Source organism: Anolis carolinensis, chromosome 3, assembly GCF_035594765.1.
Source record: "Anolis carolinensis isolate JA03-04 chromosome 3, rAnoCar3.1.pri, whole genome shotgun sequence".
NCBI lineage: Eukaryota > Metazoa > Chordata > Lepidosauria > Squamata > Dactyloidae > Anolis > Anolis carolinensis.
This window is the reverse complement of record NC_085843.1, coordinates 97,967,204-97,987,162: the sequence shown is the minus strand read 5'-3', so window position 1 is coordinate 97,987,162 and position 19,959 is coordinate 97,967,204. Positions and strand designations below refer to the sequence as shown.

At 41.3% G+C, this 19,959-nt stretch overlaps 1 protein-coding gene and 1 non-coding gene across 2 annotated transcripts in view; both read right to left on the bottom strand.

The window, feature by feature from the left end:
* The window catches only part of rs1 (retinoschisin 1), a 30,514-nt gene extending 17,106 nt beyond the window's left edge, over nucleotides 1-13,408 (bottom strand). The window contains exon 1 of the mRNA XM_016992389.2: nucleotides 13,286-13,408. Coding sequence (XP_016847878.2) covers nucleotides 13,286-13,337 — 52 coding nt within the window. The 5' untranslated portion in view covers nucleotides 13,338-13,408. The remainder of the gene's footprint in view (nucleotides 1-13,285) is intronic.
* A 5,523-nt stretch (nucleotides 13,409-18,931) lies between these two features.
* trnav-uac (transfer RNA valine (anticodon UAC)) lies at nucleotides 18,932-19,004 on the bottom strand. Its single transcript has one exon. It is a non-coding gene; the product is annotated as a tRNA-Val (tRNA).
* Between the last annotated feature and the right edge of the window lie 955 nt (nucleotides 19,005-19,959).

The following is a 19,959-nucleotide window of genomic DNA, read 5'->3' as shown; positions in this document are numbered from 1 at the left end:
GGACTGCCATGTGCTGGAAGAGACCCACATTTGTGTTGCACCAGTGGGACCCATACACTGTGGGTGAACCACAGACTTCTCTGCAGTGGCACCTTCAGCAAGGAATGCCCTCCCCACAAAGGGCACTCATTCTGGACTCATTTTGATACCATCTGTTTTCAGCCTTTGGGATCTAATGATATCATTTTGACTTGTTTTGAAGGGTTAAACATCCTTTACTATTTTATTATTTTAATAGTTCAGATTAATCTTATTTGGATGAATAAGATGAAGTCCTTATAGCCAATACGATTTTTTTTAAGGGTTGAACAAACAAAAGTATTCCTCTTATGTAGCAGATGGAAGTGCGTGGCCAAAGAGTCACATGCGGACAGCTTGCTGCTGCTGAAAAGAAGATTAGCAGCCACGGCAGCTGGGACAGAACTAATCTCTGGCTGTAAGGGACGTCTGAATAGGCTCTTCTTCCCTTCCCCTTCCATGCATTGTCAATTATGTATGAATTCTCCCCCTTGGCCATGAAAACCCCCCCCTCTAATACAGACTTTTCTCCAACCTGGCAGCCTCTGGCTAAATCTGAGTACAGCTACTGCCACCCCAGCCAGCATGGCTATTGTACAACCCTGGCTGAGACAATGGAAATCCAAATCCTCTCTTTTGTACTGAGAAAGCATCAAGTTGACAAAGGCTGCTGTCATACATCTCAAGGGTCTTTCACACTATACAATTATGGCAATATGATGCCACTTGAGTTGGCATAGCAACATCCTTTGAAAAACTAAGATTTGTAGCTTAAGAAGACACTGGAGCCCTCTGATTGAGAATTTACTCCCTCTAAACTGCAAATCCCAGAATCAATTCCATTGGATAGAACTATGAAAGTTAAAGTGGAATCACAGAATTATGATTGTGAAGTGTGAATGGATCCAAAGAGTGGTAATTTGCATACCAAACCTTGACCACATGTTTGATCCATTCTCAAAATATTCAGCATGTTTCAACTAGAAATGAACTCAGTACCAACCTAACGGTTCAAATCACAGATTCTAACATCTGTCCTATAAGATTGAGTTCCTGTATCTATATTTAGTACATTGCAGATTGAAGAGGAACAATAACACATTTGTTAGTCTGCAAGAGAAGCTGCATCTGACAAAATTACGTCTTCTACACATAGCTATTAAAAGGCATAGGAGTCCTGCCCTTATTTTTATCTGGTCTCCATGGTGACTGCTTTTCCATGAACATATACAAAACCGATTTTATATGGTAGGCATGGCAAGCAACCTATTGCCAATTAAGGTGAATAAAAGAAAAGGAAAGATATCCTAACGAGGAACTAAAAGTAGGGTGCTAAAGCAAACATCTCTCAAATTTAAAAGAGCTCTCTTCGGTGCTATCATTGCAGAAATCGAGACAATGGGATGAACATATTCTGCTGACTATTGAGTGGGAGACAGGCAAACGGCAAGGCACAGCTTCATTGTGCCTTATGTATTACATCTTATTCATCTTATGTAGATTGCAAGCCTGAGGGCAAATTAACATTTTGTAAGCTGCCCTGAGAGCCTAAGTCAGGGGTCCCCAAACTAAAGCCCGGGGGCCACATGTGGCCCATCGAAGCCATTTATCCGGCCCCTGCGGCAGCAGCTCCCTCCTCCTCCACCGAGGAAGGTGCTTGCGGCATGGGGTAAGAGGGAAAGGCATGCACCTTTCCTGTCTCTTCCCTCGCCTGGTACGTGCCTTCCAAAGTTTTGCTTGTTTATAATGGTATTTTAATTATTATTTAATTAATAATTAATTATTAAGGGGTGCTTTGCTAGTGCTTTTGGTGCACAAAGGGGTCTCTTCCAACCCTCTTTATTATTTTTATTATGATTATGATTAACATTGAGGCTGTATTTATTCCTGTTTTGTTTTTGTTTTTCTTTACTTCAAAATAAGATATGTGCAGTGTGCACTGCATAGGAATTTGTTCATAGTTTTTAAAAAACAAACAAACAAACAAACTATACTCCGGCCCTCCAACAGTCTGAGGGAACGTGAATTGGCCCCCTGTTTAAAAAGTTTGGGGACCCCTGGCCTAAGTATTTAAAGAAAAACCCCATGTTTTGCTGTGTGGATAACATTCCATTCTTTAGTCACTAGGTGGCACTAGACTTTTTTGTATATCTGCGTGGACTTAGGTGCTGATTGCTGGTGTTGTATTCTTGTAGGAAATAAATTATAGCGCTGTTGTCTAGTTTACCAACTGGTGGGTCAATAAGCTTTCCAAGTCCCTTGCTGTGTTTATCTATTGAAACCACGCCAAGTTTTCCCAGGGCCAAATGGAGGGCAGAGGGCTGTAACGTACATCCCTTTCCATCCACAAAGCCACTGTAAGACCTGGATGGGCGTTGTGGTAGCCTCTTGCGTTACATATGTTCCTGCTTGAAAATGGGCAACAGTGCCCAAAGTCAGGAAAGCATATGCAGTAGGGGAAAGGAGATGTTGTTTTTCCCCATTCTGCTAAAATAAATTGACTATTCGTTTTCCCTTTGATAAATCAGAGGTTTGTAGTTTTCCATACTAAACTCACACACAGAGTATTCCAAATGCCCCATTGCCTCCAGTTCTTTGAATAAAGACCTCTTCACACATCTAGCGGGAGGAGGCAGCGGTGCTCTGCTTCAGCACAAGGTGTGGGGAAATCCAGTGCCCCATGCCTTGCCTCGCCTTGCCCACCAACTGGGCGATCACATGGGGGGAAGCGTGGTGTGTGCAGCTTCCTCCCATAGATTGGGCAACATTGGAAGTCTCCTGCATTGCCTGGGTGGTGACGTCATACCAGTTCCACCCCTCTGTACCCACCAAGATGGTATGACGTAGTGTGAATGGAGTCGGCTTGCTCAGTGGGTGGTCGGGGCTAGATCGGCATTTGACGCCAAATCTAGCCCCGTATGATGAGGTCACAATTCAGGGGGCTTCTGGAGATGGAAAAGTGAGATCGAGATGTTGCATGTAGCCTGCACTTTCTTCACCTTTGCTCTAAGCACGTTGGGTAGGGGAAAGGATCTTGCAAAAGAGGGGCTCGAAGGTTGTATGTAGCCTGCAGCCCACACGTTCTTCATCTTTGCTATAAACTACCATTTGAAACGACTTACATCACCCTACATAAAACATTTATTGGTTTTTAATATGGGGAAACGGCAACCTTGTTTTTATTCCCAGCATTTCTCACCATTGACTATGCCAGTTAGGTCTGCAGAGAATTGTAATTAAGCATGTACCAAACAGTCCCTGCCTTTCCCATTCCGTTGCTATGATTTCCATATGTGATGATATATTAATGCTTTATTGGAATGAATCCCCTTGCTTCTTCCCACCATTGAGAAAAATTCCTGTGTGATGTTTCAGCAAGTACCTTCTCCCTGATCAAACCAGTTAGTCACAGGATGGTAGTATAAATTAGCTCTACCCAGCAGGAGAGCCAAATGCTTGTTCCAGTCACAAGCCACACTAATTAGCCAAGGAAAGATGACCTCAGGCAAATATTGTGGTCAATTCAGTTTGGTTTTCTTTGGCTAGTTGCTCTTTCTGCACAAAAAAGAAAGGGGAGTACCCAAAACATACACACATATTTCAGAGAAGAAGAGACTAGCCCTGCCAGTAGAAATGCTAAAAATATCCCAGTCTGATAAAAGGGGGTCAGGACCTGAAGAGTAGCTAATGTGGTGTTGTAAGGTTACGTGCTTAGCATCGACAGCCTCCACAGTTTAAAATCTAGAGGACATGCCTCAATTAGATTATGAAATATAGGTCAGAGGGAGAGAGCCTAGTAATTTCTAATTGCCTCCACCGCACAGTACAGCCCTACAGGCAAGTGGTCTTAGATGCCCTCTCTCTTTTGACCTCCAGGATGTTTCCTTGACACCAATTAGGCAGCAAACAAAGATGCACCGGAACCTGAAGGCTGGGGAAATTTGGTCTTTACAACTGTGCTCCACTAACAATTAGCTTACCCAAGGTTTGAAAGCAGAATTTGGAAAAATTACTTTTTCATACTGTAAGTTCCAGAATCCTGAATTGTCCTTTGGGTAAGAAGATGCAAGGAGTAATACTATCATCTCTCCACTGGGCATAGGATCCCAGTGAAAATGAAAAATGGTCAGTAATGAAATTGCTATTTTTTACTTGAGAGGACATCTCTTTTCAAATTTCTAGGTCTTCCAGCATGATTCTCTGGCCACCTTCCATTGGAAAGATTTGCTTTGGGGGTCCTAGAGATTCCTAAAGAGTTGTTCTCTCTTGAAACCTCTAGGTCCTCCAGCATGACTGAAGTCACATTAGAGGTTGCAGAGAAGAGAGAAATTTTTAAATCAAATCCATGAATAATTCAAATCCAAAAAAGTCACAACCACAAATGTAGAGGATGGCTGTAGTCCAAACAAACAAACAAACAAACAAAATATCTCATGACATACAGCTACTTCTGGTGGGGCTCCATGACTAAACTGTTATGTTAGGTTAGGCAATCCCTCGTAGTTCGAGGATGATGGTCTTCCGTCTCTGTTGTATTTTTTATTTTTTTTGGGAGACGCCTGTGCGTGATTTTTTTTAATGTTTGGAGGTCGGTGCACAGCCGGTCAACACACAGTCTTCACAGATTGAGGTCCCAGCAGTGGTGTGGTTAACACAATGAGAGTGGCTTCTCAGTCTGTTGCAGCCTTCTTCCGCCTTCACAGCCATTGTAACATGTACCATGTTATCCTCCGCCTGCTCCACCGTTGAGGTCTTTGGGTCTTCGGATTGTTCTTGGTCTGGATCCTCCCCTGTGGGCACTCCTGGGAGTGCATGACTCCAGTGGTTGTGCCCTCAGCTTCATTGGAACATGCAAGCCCCCTCACCACGTCAAGGTGACAATCCATCGAGTGGGCATGGCTAAACTAAAGGGAATTGGTGTTTGTTGCCACAGCAGCAACATGGGAGGCTTCCAGTGTTGCATTGCCAACAATGGAGGGAAGCCAGGCAATTGACACTTCTCCCCCATGGAATGGGATTTGTGGTTAGTTGGGCAATGCAGGGCGTGAGGTGATGGTTCCCCACCCCCACCCCCAATGGGTACTGCTGGATTTGCCACAATCTGTGGCGATTCCATTGACCAATATATTTTTTTCATGTCAGGAGTGACTTCTGCAAGGATGTTGCCCAGGGGAAACCCGGATGTTTTTAACATTCTAAGGGGGGCTTTTCTCATGTCCCCACATGGGAAGCTGGAAGTAACAGATGGGAGCTTACCCCGCTCCCCGGATTTGAACTGCTGATCTTTCTATCAGCAGTCCTGCCGGCACAAGGGTTTAACCCATAGCACCACCAGGGGGTCCAGCGGCCAATATGATGAGGTCCTTAGTAGGTTTCCATGGCTGAGTGGGAATTTGGAATCTTATCTCCAGCCACAAACAATTACATCAGATTCTTGGCCACTAATTTAGGTCTCACTCATTTCCTTGGTCAGTGGTTCCCAAACTTATTTGGCCTACCACCCCCTTTCCAGAAAAAATATTACTCAGCGCCCCCTGGAAATTAATTTTTTTTTAAATTAATAGCAATTAAATAGAAAGATATATGTATTAATGCACATGGCAAATGCACCTGTGGCCATCACCACCCCCTAGATCACTGCAGCGCCCACCAGGGGGCAGTAGCGCCAACTTTGGGAATCACTGGTCTAGGTGAAGCATAATAATGCAATTAATATTAAGTAATGAGGCAATATATTCCAACATACTGTATATACCCGAAGATAAGTCGAGTTTTTCAGCCCTTTTTTTTAGCTGAAAAAGCCTCCCTCAACTTATAATGGGGTCAAGGTCAAGGCCAGGCGACAGAACCTGGAGGCCATAGCTTGAAATATATTATATATTCCTCTCTTACCCTGCCTTATAAGTGTTTCGCTCTTGACCAAGGGAATGTTTTGAAAACGGAAAGACGCCCTTGCAAGTCAGGAAGAAGAAAAATATATATCCATTAATCTTATAAAAGCATTTTCCCCTGAAATATTTGTTAAACTCTCCTACAAATATATAGGCATTAACCCCCTGCATGCATTTGCAATCCCTATGTACTTGTATATCTGTATCTGTCTAAATACATTAATTTTATATATGAATTTTTCCCTCATATGTTTGCAGATCTTTGCAAATCCTATATACATATAGAACCATGTACCTATACACACACACACACACACACACACACACACACACACATATATATACATACATACATTATTTAACCTACCGATGCCTTGTTTAATGTAATTTTATTGGTATCTATTTTTATTTTGAAATTTACCAGTAGCTGCTTCATTTCCCACCCTCGGCTTATACTCGAGTTAATAAGTTATCCCAGTTTTTTTGTGGCAAAATTAGGTACCTCAGCTTATATTCGGGTCGGCTTATACTTGAGTATATATGGTACTTACAAATTATATATATTACAGGAAGTTAGATCAAAGAATACTTTCTAAATGGTTTGACATTATATCACACTTGCCAATCTAGTACTGCATTGTCAATAGCCAATTTGATATCAGTTTTGTGATTGCCTATCTTATTTTTACTCTGATGCATTTTGAATAATTATACTCATGTTATAAATATATAACACCCAAATATGACATTACAAAATCAACAAGCAACATTACATTTCCATTTGATCTTTTTGTTATTCAGTATTTTGTATATATTTCACAATATTATTTACTATCGTATTAATTTTTTATTGGATCCTGCCCCCCCCCCCCCCCCGCCATCTCTTTCCTACTGTTTCCTAGCTGGCATCCCATTTTGAGGTCACAGAAATTTAGCAACACTAACAGAACAGAAGGAAGCTTGTAAGACAAATATTTGCTGTAGGGTATTATGGCAATAATTGTAGGAATGCAGTGATGAGGCACTCAGCTCTGAGTAATAAGATTGAAAAGTGGTGCCCTAAATATATGCTACGGGTTGTGCCGGTTGTACCTAAATGATATCCATAGCAAACTGGTAGGTGCAAATGCTTCCTTACAGTCTCAGAAATAAAATGACAAAGTCATGACTGTAACCTGCGGCATGAACAGCAGGCTCTTTAAGTCAGTACTGGTGATTTAACATCACACAAAATGGCTTTTTTCCCTAATGGCATCTATTTCAGATGTCTGTTCTAATGGGAGCCATATCCTTGCATAGGCAGTACTTTTTTGTTCTTTGACATACCAGGAAAATTGTGGAACCCAGCTTCTAATCTTTTACCACTTGTATTATGATAATCTCCCTGATGAATTAACTGTAAAGGAATGTCAATTTTGTGTGTGCATGCACACATGTGAAAAACATAGGTTGGATCCAGATTATTTATTTTTAAAATAGACCCCATTGACCCCTCAAGCCCCTCACATCTCCCAAAAAGTGTAATCAAAAGCAGACCTGGCAACTCAAATCCTTTAAATGAGAAAAAAATGCAGAGAGTTAACAAGCTGTTACAGAGGGATTTTCATCCTCAAACAGGCAACTAGGAGGTGACTGGAAGCCAAATCTTGTGAAAGTCTGCATGGAGCAGCATCATTCCAGCAGAACAGGTTGCAGTCTTCTGAGCTTCCAGGTGGCCCAGGAAAGCTCTGCTTTGGATCAATGCAGAGAGGTTACGTCTGGACTCCGGACTCTTAATAGGAGTGGCCTCGGAGATCAGCGTAAACCTCTTGCTGCTTAGCTGGAGGTGCATCTGTCTGTGTACGTTCCGACAAAGAAACACATGACAGATTCCTTGTGGCTAAGTGACTCAAGGACAGACACACATACACACATGTAAAACTAGAAAAAGAATGGAAAGTAGACTGTGCATTTGCAAATACACATAGTCTAACAAAAATTATCATTCAGTACTTTTGGGGTACGTGTTTTGGGGTGAAGTTTGAATGCCATTCAAAAATAGATTTTAGGAGGAGAAAAGAAATATAGTCACTGCTGCTTGTTGATTAGGTTCTGAATTAATGCAAAATCATCAACAAGCAATGTTTATTTGTAGCTGTAATTATTCAGATCTTAGGAGAAGAAGAATAGGGAAATGTTGGTACTGCTGCTTGGTTAGACTATGCAAAACCATCAACAAGCAATACTATATTTTTATTGGGAAATTTAGGGTATCCCACCTTTCTAATTCAGATAGAGTATTCAAGGCTGCCAACAGCTCCCAGTTTAGATGCCAATCATGGAAATTTGAGATAGCGTTGTTAGTTTGCTTTAGCATAAAAGGCATAAGACAATCTTGTAATACCTTTGAGATTAAGTGGGAAGAGAAATTTCTAGAATAAGCAACCCATTTCATCAGAAAGTTTTAAGGCAGGCATTATTCTTTCCTCTGAAAACTGTTATTGAATTCCTTATGTAAATTACACTTGAAGAATTCAGATTATGAGGAGTCTCTAAACATCAAGGGGAAAACTTCAAGTTTTAAATAATTGGTTATAATTATTTCCAGTTTGAATCCCTTAGAATAGTACATACTTTGCACAGAAATATTACTGTGCAAGATATGCAGTATCCTAAAACTTAGCATGGCCTCAGTATGTGTTGCTACACTTAGTATCTGAGTGATGAATCAGCCTGGGATGCATATCACTAGGTCAAGCTCATTCATAGACAAATGAGATGACAGATCACAATTGCATTAAACTGAAATCTTAATTGCACTGAACTACACTAATAAATATTCCTACATATTTTTTCTTCTATTTATAAATAAAAAATATCTCTCTGTTGAATGTAGATTCCTCCACTTCCCCATTTTAGTCATTCTTGGAAAAGTTGAGACTGTGATGTAGAAATGTATAGGATTCTCTATGTCGTTATTGTATGCCTTTTCAAGTTATTACTTACTTACGGCGACCCTATCATAGGGTTTTCTTGGAAATATTTGTTCAGAAGGGAGTTGCCATTGCCTTTCTTTGAAGCTGAGACAGGGTGGGTTGCCCAAGGTCTCCTGAGTAATAATCAAATGCTCAGGCCACTACGCCATACTGGCTCCTAAACAGAATAATGTGGTGTATTTGAATGTAAACACACACATACCAGTATTCTATCAAATTTATCTTTCCAAATTGTGTCAGAGGTATATACATATCATTACACTCACACAAATAACCTGAATTTCTATTCAGAACCCTTTATTCTTCTCTGAACAAACTAATTAGACTAAATGCCAAGGTCAAAAGATTTTATCATTTTTTCATTCATCATACCTTATTATAGTATAGATAACTAATCGTGCTGCCTATATTAAAATTGCTTTGAGTAAAAACTTAGGTTATCAGCAACACATTTTTAGTGTATTATATCCACACATTTGAAATGAATTGGGCACCATGGAAGGATCTAACCTCCCTTTCACACCAGACAGCTGCAACACTTGATTCCAATGACAGCTAAAGTGATGCAATGGTGATGTAGTGAAAGGCCCTTAAGAAAGAACCAGCATGAACAGAAGGATTAGGACATTGAGCAAATCATTCCAAATTATTGTTTTGATTTATTTTGCAATGTAATTCATTGCAACAAAGGACCCCCTTAGACAGGAAACAGCCAGACTTTGAAGCTGAAAGGCCATTCAATGCTAATCAAGGTGGCTAATTTGCAACCTTCACACTTGCCTCAAACAGGCAAGAGTTCTTTCTCCCACCCTGGAGCTTCCACAGGTATATAAACCCCACTTGCCTAGTTTCCCACAGACCTCACAATCACTGAGGATGCCTGCCCTAGATGTGGGTAAAACGTCAGGAGAGAATGCCTCTGAAACATGGCCATACAGCCCGGAAAACTCACAGCAACCCAATGTAATTCACTGTCCCATTGTGTTCAGTTTATGTTCAGGTAAATGCACATAGGATTGCCTTTTTAAGCATCCTTAAGACAATTAGAGGTCATGACAAGACAATGTTTTACAGTATTGCTGTACAACAAGTCATTTTGGTCCTGGCAGTTAACTAGAGCACATTCACACTAAAATTTCCTGCAGAAGAAAAAACATCCTTCATGCAAAATATAGCAATAGTTAATGCATGGCACTATAAAGCTCCATTAATAAATGAATTAAGCAAAGGAGGAAAGCCAAGAAAGGGTTCCTCTCTGAGCTGCGTGCCGAATTGAAAAGAACTTCTAAGCAGGTTACTCCAAAGAACAAGATAATTGCTCCCAGCTTATGTGAATGACCTGACAGTACCTCTTGGGATGCTAAGTTAAACTGATTATCTTTATATAAAGGAATGGATGGGAATTGTAAAAAAAAATTGAATCACTATATTAAAGGACTAGCATGCCAAGGGAGAAATGTGAGGTATGCGGCACTATGGACATAAATAATAGAACAAGAAGTATTTGTGCAGGAATTATAGCATATAGGAACACAGAATTCTTCAAACAGTCAAACACACTGGTAAGCAAACACATTGGTAGAGAAAGCGTCAGAATGAACACAGGAAATATCCACATCCAAATTCTTTGACAGACCATGACATTTGTTCCTAATAAAGGAAGCAAAGCAAAGAATGTTAAGATGTCAGATAATTAAGGAACATCATGTTCAAAGGAATGAAAAGCAAAGACAAGACATCCCCCTGCCGCCAAATATTATATTCATCTATATTAAATGATACAGCAATTTATGCTTTAAGGATTCTTGGTAAATCAGAAAGAGGGAGAAATTCCAACTGTATGAAGTTTAATTCTGCGATCTGTAAAATATATGTGCCAGCTTGGTTTATCTATACTTCAGACAAGATACCAAAAATTATACAAAGTGCAAAACTTGCTATTATTCTGGAATACAACTGAATTTCCCCCATACATTTCTTTTAATGTCTGAAAATATGAGACCTAGACCTGAATAAAAAATGCTTTAATGTAGCGATTGGAAGAGTATAAATCTAGATCTACCAACAGATTTTTGGGTGACTTGCAGTGGAACACCAAAGATTTCCGAGTCCCACTTGTTGACACCATAGGCTATTGGGTGCTGTTCTGAGTTCAAATTGTTGTTTTATATAAAATAATGGTAAAGGTTCTTCCCGACATTAAATCTAGTCATGTCCGACTCTGGGAGTTGGTGCTCATCTCTATTTCTAAGTCAAAGAGCCAGCATTGTCTATAGACACCTCCAAGGTCATGTGGCTGCCATGACTGCATGGAGCACCATTACCTTTCCGCCAGAGCAGTACCTATTGATCTACTCACATTTGCATGTTTTCGAACTGATAGGTTGGCAGAAGCTGAGGCTAACAGCAGGATCTCACCTCGCTCCCCAGATTCGAACCACCAACCTTTCGATCAGCAAGTTCAGCAGCTCATCGGTTTAATCCACTGCACCATCGGGGGTCAGTTGTTTTATATACTAGTGGGTTTATTTTGTATTGTACTGTGTGTGTATTTTATGTATTGTTTTAGGCACTTTGTGCCATGTAGAAGCTGCCCCAAGCTCCTTCGGGGAGATGGAGGCGGGGTACAAAAATAAAGTTACAATATTATAGGAACACAAAATAGGGCTTTGTCCATGGAACTCTCTTCCAAGGGAAGCAAGAATGGCATCCCGCCTTGAGGTATCTCTCTTGACAGGAATAGACTTGTTTTTATTGAGAGAAGCTTTTCTGGTTTTTAACAAAAAAAAGACTTCGAGGAAGACATTTTGTTTTAAATATACTGTTCTTTTAAACTGCTCTTTAAATCATTTTAACTATGTTTACTTTTTAAAATATATAGTTTAATTCCATTGTAACATTGCATGTGTTCATAATATTTCATTTGTGCCATCTTCATGAATCCCAGTTCTGGAGGACAGTGAGGTATCAATAGTAATAATAACAACAAGTTATTCCTCAACCTACAGGCAACCCATGTTACACTCCACAACTGAAGACATCTCCGGATAATAAACGATTCCTCTGGGAACAAACAAAACAAGATTTCGTAGGGCTGACTAATAAAGTTAGCATAAGTGGCAGTGACCATGGGAAGTAAGAATGGCTATGGGTTCAGCCGTGTTTGTGTGTGTTTATGAGTGTGTGTGTTTGTGTAAGAAGCAGAGAAAGCCATGGCTGCCTGGAGAGAAAGCTACTCTGTGGTCTCCATAGGTTTCTCTTTCTTCTGCCAGTCACTGCTGTGCAACCTTGCAAGAAACCACACCATACCAATGTAACAGAGTGTTCCAATTTTGTAAAGCACCAACAGGGTTCCCACTCCACCATTTAATTCCATCAAGCTTCATTTATATCAGCTAATTTAAAAAAAACAGAATGGCACTGGAATCCTATTTTTAAAAAAGTCTATAAGCAGAAACAAAATGTAGCATAAGAAATTGTTTTTGGTGGTTCTTGGAGCACTAATAAAAACCAAAGTAAATCTGCCTCCCCCAGTTTTAATTGTTCCGCCTTCTATAATGACTTCATGATTGGTTTCACAGAAGCCTTTCATGATGATCAAACAGGTCCTGCAGAATCTGGGAAAAATAAAACTTTCTAGAAAATAATGTGAAAGAAAGTGTACATGCCGCCAGACATCCTAACCAGCCTTGGGTTAATGATAAATTGGGAGATCATTCCTGCAGCTCTGCAGATCCTCTTAATAGTATCTCTGTTTTGAAAGATCTTGACCACAATCCAAAGAGCTGTCCAATTAATCAATCCCACAAGTCCACAGGTCTTTCTTTTTTCCATAGCAGGGTGCTTTTGAAAATCAAAGGAGTTCAAACGCAGCTTGTGTTATGGCACAGATATCACGTTTTTTGGAAGTAGTGTAGTGCAGTGTAGACAACTCTGTGGTTCATTGTCTGAAAATTCTCTCTTTTCATCTCAAATCCCATCATCCCCGTCTGTACATACAATTATTTTAAAAGGAAAAGCAACTGTGATGAGTTCAAGGAGAACTTTTCGGACCCTGGAACTAAGTGCCAAGAATGCCTTCCTCAAAGGGAAAAAAGTTTGGTTTTGGGTTTTGGCAAAACAATATTTTAGATTATTTTACAGTGCAATCCCTTTAAAAATGAAATTTGCTTTCAATGAGGAACTAAAAAGTTTGATTTGAAAATGAGAGTTTCAGGGAGTCTGGAGGAAGGGAAGCCACAAAATCTGCTTTGGAGGCCAAACACACACATTGCCTGTTCCTACAGGAGAAAGTTGACATCTCTTACAAGGGGAAACCTTTCCTCTGACTCAAACAGAATTCATCTGTTGGTACAGAGAGGACAAAACATTCAAAGGCTCAAAGACATGAGTAGTGCTTACCTTTAAACCAGAAAAGAAGGCACAGAACCACACTTCTAAGCTTGGGATGCATCTTTGTTTTCCTTCGCCTTTCCACAATGGCTACTTAGTGTGTGGCACTGCTTTCTGCAAAGAGCTATGATTACCTTAAGCACCGTCTCATTAAGCATCTTACTCTCGTTTAGCTCTTAGAGGGTTTACCCAAGACAGGCACTACTTTACTACAGTCAGCTAAGATCAGTTTTGAAGGAATTGTCAAGGGTATTTTAAAAAATAAAATGATTACAGAATAAAACATTAGATACATTTGCATACATACACCTGCAGCTTTTATCATTCTGGCATCTTCCTTTAGAAATAAATACTACTCAGATGAAGATATGCATAAGAACTGGAAGAACTGCTGTGCTGAGAAGCTAATGCCTGATAATAAATTGAAACCTGGATGCTGATCAAAGAGCTAAATCTTAGAATGATTCCAGAATGTGACATACCGTAATTGTTGCATAATTGTTCTTTATTCCAAAGATATGGTATATGTACATGGTTCCTCATCCTGAAATCTCAGAGAATAATATGAGAACAACAGCGCATTTTCCTCATTTTACATGTACCTTTCACCTTAGCTTTGTATATCACACACATTCAGGTATCTTAGGGCCCTTCCAGACAGGCCCTATATCCCAGGGTCTGATCCCAGGTTTTCTGTTTTAAACTGTATTATATGAGTCCACACTGCCAGATAATCTGGGATAAACAGAAAACCTGGGATCAGATCCTGGGATATAGGGCCTGTCTGGAAGGGCCCTTATTTGATTTAGGGAATTTCACATATTCAGATACTTCATTTGATTTGGGAAAAACTGTATCTTTCAGTGAAGGCCAGTATAGTGTAGTAGTTTGAGCATTGGACTATGAATCTGGAGACCAGGATTTGTATCTCCACTCAGCATGGAAACCCACTGGTGACCTAGAACAAGTCACACTTTCTCAACCTCAAAGGAAGGTCATTGTAAACTTCTTTGGAAGAAATCTTGCCAAGAAAACCCCTAATGCATTGTTTAGGATCACCGTAAGTCAGAAAAAACATGAAGGAACACAATGACTACAATGAAGATGATGACAACGATGACAACAACAACAGGGCTGGGCATGTTAAGATTGGAGAAGAGAAGGCAGAGAGCAACATGGTCACATGCTTAACTATCTCAGGGGCTGCTACAGAGAGGAGACAGCAGGACTCTTCGCTGCTGCCCTTTAGGATAGGACCAGATCCAATGATTTGAAGTTACAGGAGATAAGGTTTTGATTGAGCATTCGAAGGTACAGTAGAGTCTCACTTATCCAACACTCGCTTATCCAACGTTCTGGATTATCCAACGCATTTTTGTAGTCAATGTTTTCAATATATCGTGATATTTTGGTGCTAAATTCGTAAATACAGTAATTACTACATAGCATTACTGCGTATAGAACTACTTTTTCTGCCAAATTTGTTGTCTAACATGATGTTTTGGTGCTTCATTTGTAAAATCATAACCTAATTTGATGTTTAATAGGCTTTTTCTTAATGGGGCTAATTGCTTAGAGAGGCAATGGGGTCTCCTTCTCTGGATGTTTTCAGAAATAGGCTAAACAGCTACCTGATGGAGATTTTTTTTTCCATGTCAGGAGCGACTTGAGAAACTGCAAGTTGCTTCTGGTGTGAGATAATTGGCTGTCTGCAAGGATGTTGCCCAGGGGACACCTGGATGTTTTCCCATCCTGTGGGAGGCTTCTCTCATTTCCCCGCATGGGAAGCTGGAGCCGACAGATGGGAGCTCACCTTGCTCCCCAGATTTGAACTGCCGATCTTTTGGTCAGCAGTCCTGATAGCACAAGGGTTTAACCCATTGTGCCACCAGGGATTCCCCTGATGGAGATGCTTTAGCTGGAAATCCTCTATTGAGCAGTGGACTCCATTTGCCCTTTATAATTTATAATTCTGATTCTAATTCTGATTCTATTAAACATCTTTGAGCCTATATATAGTGTATTCTTCTTTATATTTTATTCACACACAAAAAGAATGTAAATAAGACCCCTTCTGAATCAGACCAATGGCCCACCTAGTTCAACCAACCAGCTGATGATGTTAATCTCAAAACTAGGGCAAAACAGCACCTTCCGGCTCTTCAGCAAATGATACTAAGAGACACGCTGCTTTCCAATTGGAGGTAATAATAGCCATTATGATCAGCAGCCACTGAATTTGCCCGATCCCCTTTTAAAGATGGAGATCAAGTCACTATATTTTGCAGTAAATTCCATGGTCTCACTGACATTATGAGGAAAAGCATTTCCTCTTATCTGCAAATCCTCAGTCTCTTGCCACCCACCTTCATTGAATGACATCAGGTTTCAGTATTATGACAAAGTGAGAAAAACAACTTCTTATCCATTTTCTTTATGTCCTTATTATGTCTTCCTTTTACATCCTTTCTAAAATAGCTGAAGCAGTGCTGAACTATAATCTTGCCTCACAGGAAGATTTAAAAGGCAGTTTAGTACAGATAGATAAAATCTGGGATTAGTAATAACTTCATTGTCAAAGTGGGCATCATGCAGCCCGTATGATTGCAGCCTCCAGAATTCTTCACTATTGGCAAGACTGGGCTGGGCTGGGCTGCTAGAAGCTGTGGACCAATAGTTGTCGGGTGCCAAGCCTTAATTCCTTGGATCACTGATGGTCTATCATGAATTAAACCAGTCTAGTCTGACACTCTTGCGGTGGTGCAGAAGGTTAAATTGCTGAACTGCTAAACTTGCTGACCGAAAAGTCAGCTGTTCGAACGCCGGCTCCTCGGCTTAGAAATGGACCCCCCCCCTCAAAGTCGGACACTATTAGACTTAATGTCAAGAGGAAACCTTTACCTTAGTCTGGCACCCTATTCTGACAGAAGCCAACCATATGCCCAAGGAAACTCATAAAGCTCCTGTGCATGTTTATTCAGGAACAAATGCAAGATACTCCACTTAGGCAGAAAAAATGAAATGCAAAGATACAGAATGGGGGATAATGCCTGGCTTGACAGCAGTATGTGTGAAAACAATCTTGGAGTCCTCATGGACAACAAGTTAAACATGAGCCTACAATGCGATGCGGTGGCAAAAAAGCCAATGGCCTGCATAAGTAGGAGTCTCGTGTCTAAATCCAGGGAAGTCATGCTAAACCTCTATTCTGCCTTGGTCAGACCACACACCACAATCACACTGTGTCCAATTGTAGGCACTGCAATTGAAGGGAGATGTTGACAAGCTGGAATGTGTCCAGAGGAAGGCGACTAAAATGATCAAGGGTTTAGAGAACAAGCTCTATGAGGAGTGGCTTAAAGAATTGGGCATGTTTAGCCTGCAGAAAAGAAGGCCGAGAGGAGATATGATAGCCATGTATAAATATGTGAGGGGAAGTCATAGGGAGGAGGGAGCAAACTTGTTTTCTGCTGCCCTGGAGACTAGGACATGGAACAGCAGTTTCAGACTACAAGAAAGGAGATTCCAGCTGAACATTAGGAAGAACTTTCTAACTGTTAAAGTTGTTCAGCAGTGGAACTCTCTGCCCCGGACTGTGGTGGAGGCTCCTTCTTTGGAGGCTTTTAAGCAGAGGCTGGATGGCCATCTGTTGGGGGGTGCTTTGAATGCAATTTTCCTGCTTCTTGGCAGGGGGTTGGACTGGATGGCCCATGAGGTGTCTTCCAACTCTATGATTCTATGATCCCATAATATTGAGCCATGGCAATTAAAGTGGTATCAAACAGCATTCATTCTACAGCGTAGATGCACTCTCAGTCCCACATCCTAACCATCGTGCCGTCTTGTCTGTAGGTTTTTAGGACAGTACAATAAAAATAACCCCACTAACAAATCTCCGCATGATCTGCAACACTCAGTGACCCTGCTCCCTGTTCCAGGAATAGATGTGGATTGAATGGGAGAGGGAACACCCTGCAGAGCACAAAAGCGTGGGTGGCTGGTGCATTGATGCAGGGTTGGAGAAGCAGAGAAGATGATGAAGATTTGGAAGAGGAGGAAGATGGTGATGCTGGGGGTTAGCTTCCCGCCCTCCCCCTTCCATTTTCCTGCTTCTTCTGCTGCCTTTTCTGCTGCATAGTTTTGGGGTGCGTGGGTGGCATCAACTGCATTATCACAGAAGTTGCCAGTGCCGCTCTCTGATGCTTGGAAAGCCTTGCTCCTTTCCCTCCTCCCTTTCTTTCTTCTTCCCTCCCTTCTTCTTCCTTTTTCTTTTTCTCTCCCAACTCCAACTCTTTCCCCCCCCCTCCTCCTCCTCCTCCTCTGCCAGCCTTGCACACCCCAATGTTTCTTTTTTAAACACAATTTCCTTGGCAACCCGAGAAGAGAAACACGTGCCCCCCTCCACCTCTCCAAAGAAGCAGGAGTCTCCTGGTGTGCCACTCTTTAGGGGGCCTTCCAGGGATGCTGGAGGAATACAATACAGTGAATCAATATCATCATCCTTATTATTAGACAGAATATAGTCTCACACAAATGTATCATAAACATGGGATATATGTCTGTTTGAGATTGCGTATTACACATAGCTACGAAACTACACTACATCTCTCTCTCTCTCTATGCACAGAGTGTTCCCCTAAAATGGATAGACTCTTAACACCTCATAATTCTTCCCCCAGCACACAGAGGGTTAAACTGCTGAGCTGCTGAACTTGCTGACCAAAAGGTCGGTGGTTCGAATCCAGGGAACAGGGTGAGCCCCCGCTGTTAGCCCCAGCTTCTGCAAACCTAGACCTTGGAGATGGCTCTTCGGCTTAGAAATGGAGATGAGCACCAGCCCTCAGAGTCGGACACGACTAGACTTAAAGCCAGGGGAAAACCTTTACCTTTATTCTCTCTCTCTCTCTCTCTGTGCTATCTAAGCTGTTTACATTTTTTGGGGAAAAGGCAACAAAAAAAGATCCATAAATATAAGCTTATAAATACAAAGAAAATGGAGGCACCTTTAACAGTTTATAGTTCTGAATCTTTTTTGTTGACTTCCCCATCAAAAAATATAAACACCGAGTTGCTGTGAGTTTTCCTGGCTGTATGGCCATGTTCCAGAAGCATTCTCTCCTGACGTTTCGCCCACATCTATGGTAGGCATCCTCAGATTTTGTGAGGTCTGTTGGAAACTAGGAAAGCGGGGTTTATATATCTGTGTAAGGTCCAGGGTGGGAGAAAGTAGTCTTGTGTGTTGGAGACAAGTGGGCAATTGATCACCTTGAATAGCATTGAATAGCCTTGCAGCTTCAAAGCCTGGCTGCTTCCTGCCTGGGGGAGTCCTTTGTTGGGAGGTGATTAGCTGGCCCTGATTGTTTAATGTCTGGAATTCCCCTGCTTTTGAGTGTTCTTCTTTATTTACTGTCCTCTTTGAAAGAGAAGGGCAAAGGCACCACCACCAGAACTGTGACAGCCAGAACGCTCACGATTACGTGACTCAATGGGGAGGTTGCCGGCATTTCTATCTTTTATGGTGAGCTGTCTCTTTGCTTCAGTATACATTGTAGGAAGGAGGGATTTGGACAGCTTCTTAGCCGCAATCCCTGCTTTTGGGATTCCGATTTTAGAGAAAATGAAGGGGACGGGTTAAAATTAAAAACCAACCCAGGGTGGTTCCACTGGGGCTCGAACCCAGGTCCTTCTGCGTGTAAAGCAGACGTGATAACCACTACACTATGGAACCATCACGCCCACTCTGCCTTCCGCCAGAGTTCTTACCTTGCAGCTGAAGCGCTCCCCTGGCTCAGTACTTTCCATTCCTGACAATGCACCAAATAAAGAGAAATGCAAAAACCTGGGGAAATAAAATACTTTTTTGTGGCAACCAAGAGTGCAAACTCGTGGAGGGGCAACGCTGCTTGTTAAAGCCCTGGGCTCCAAAATTAGATCTCACCTGCCCTTTCCCCAATAGTGAGCGCATCCATACGGTAGAATTAACTGAGTTTGAGAGCAGTTTACCTGCCATGGCTCAATGCTATGGAATCCTGGAATTTGTAGTCTGGTCAGGCATCGGCACGTTTTTAACAGAAAAAACTAAGCTACAACTCCCATGATTCTACAGCATTCAGCAAGCGGTTAAAGTGGTGTCAAACTGAGTTAATTCTACAGTGTAGATGCACCCAAAGGCATATGTATGTGTTTGATTTGTGGGCACACTTTTTTTTACAAGTTTGCAGGAATAGACAATTCTTGTTCTTGTTCTTGTTTCATAGATATCATTAGAAAGAAGGGATAGCTGGAGGAAATTCGTCCCATACTGGTGTGGAATGGAAAGCACCATCTTATGATTATTTCTGTTTTTGGTATGTTTTATTTTAATTTTTTAAAAGCAGACCTATCAGCCAAAAACCAATATGGCAAGTTATTGCAATGGTTCAGAACATAAACCGTTTACAGATTGAGTATCCCTTGTCTCAAATGCTTGGGACTTATGCTTTGGATTCCGTTTTGGGGGGATTTTGCAATACCCAAATTTGTAGTTACATATGTAATGGGATATGTAACTACAAATTCGGGTATTTACATATGTAATGGGATCAGGAGCCCCCAGTGGCGCAGCGGATTAAACCAATCAGCTGCTGAACTTGCTGACCGAAAGGACAGTGGTTCGAATCTTGGAAGCAGGGTGAGCTCCCGCT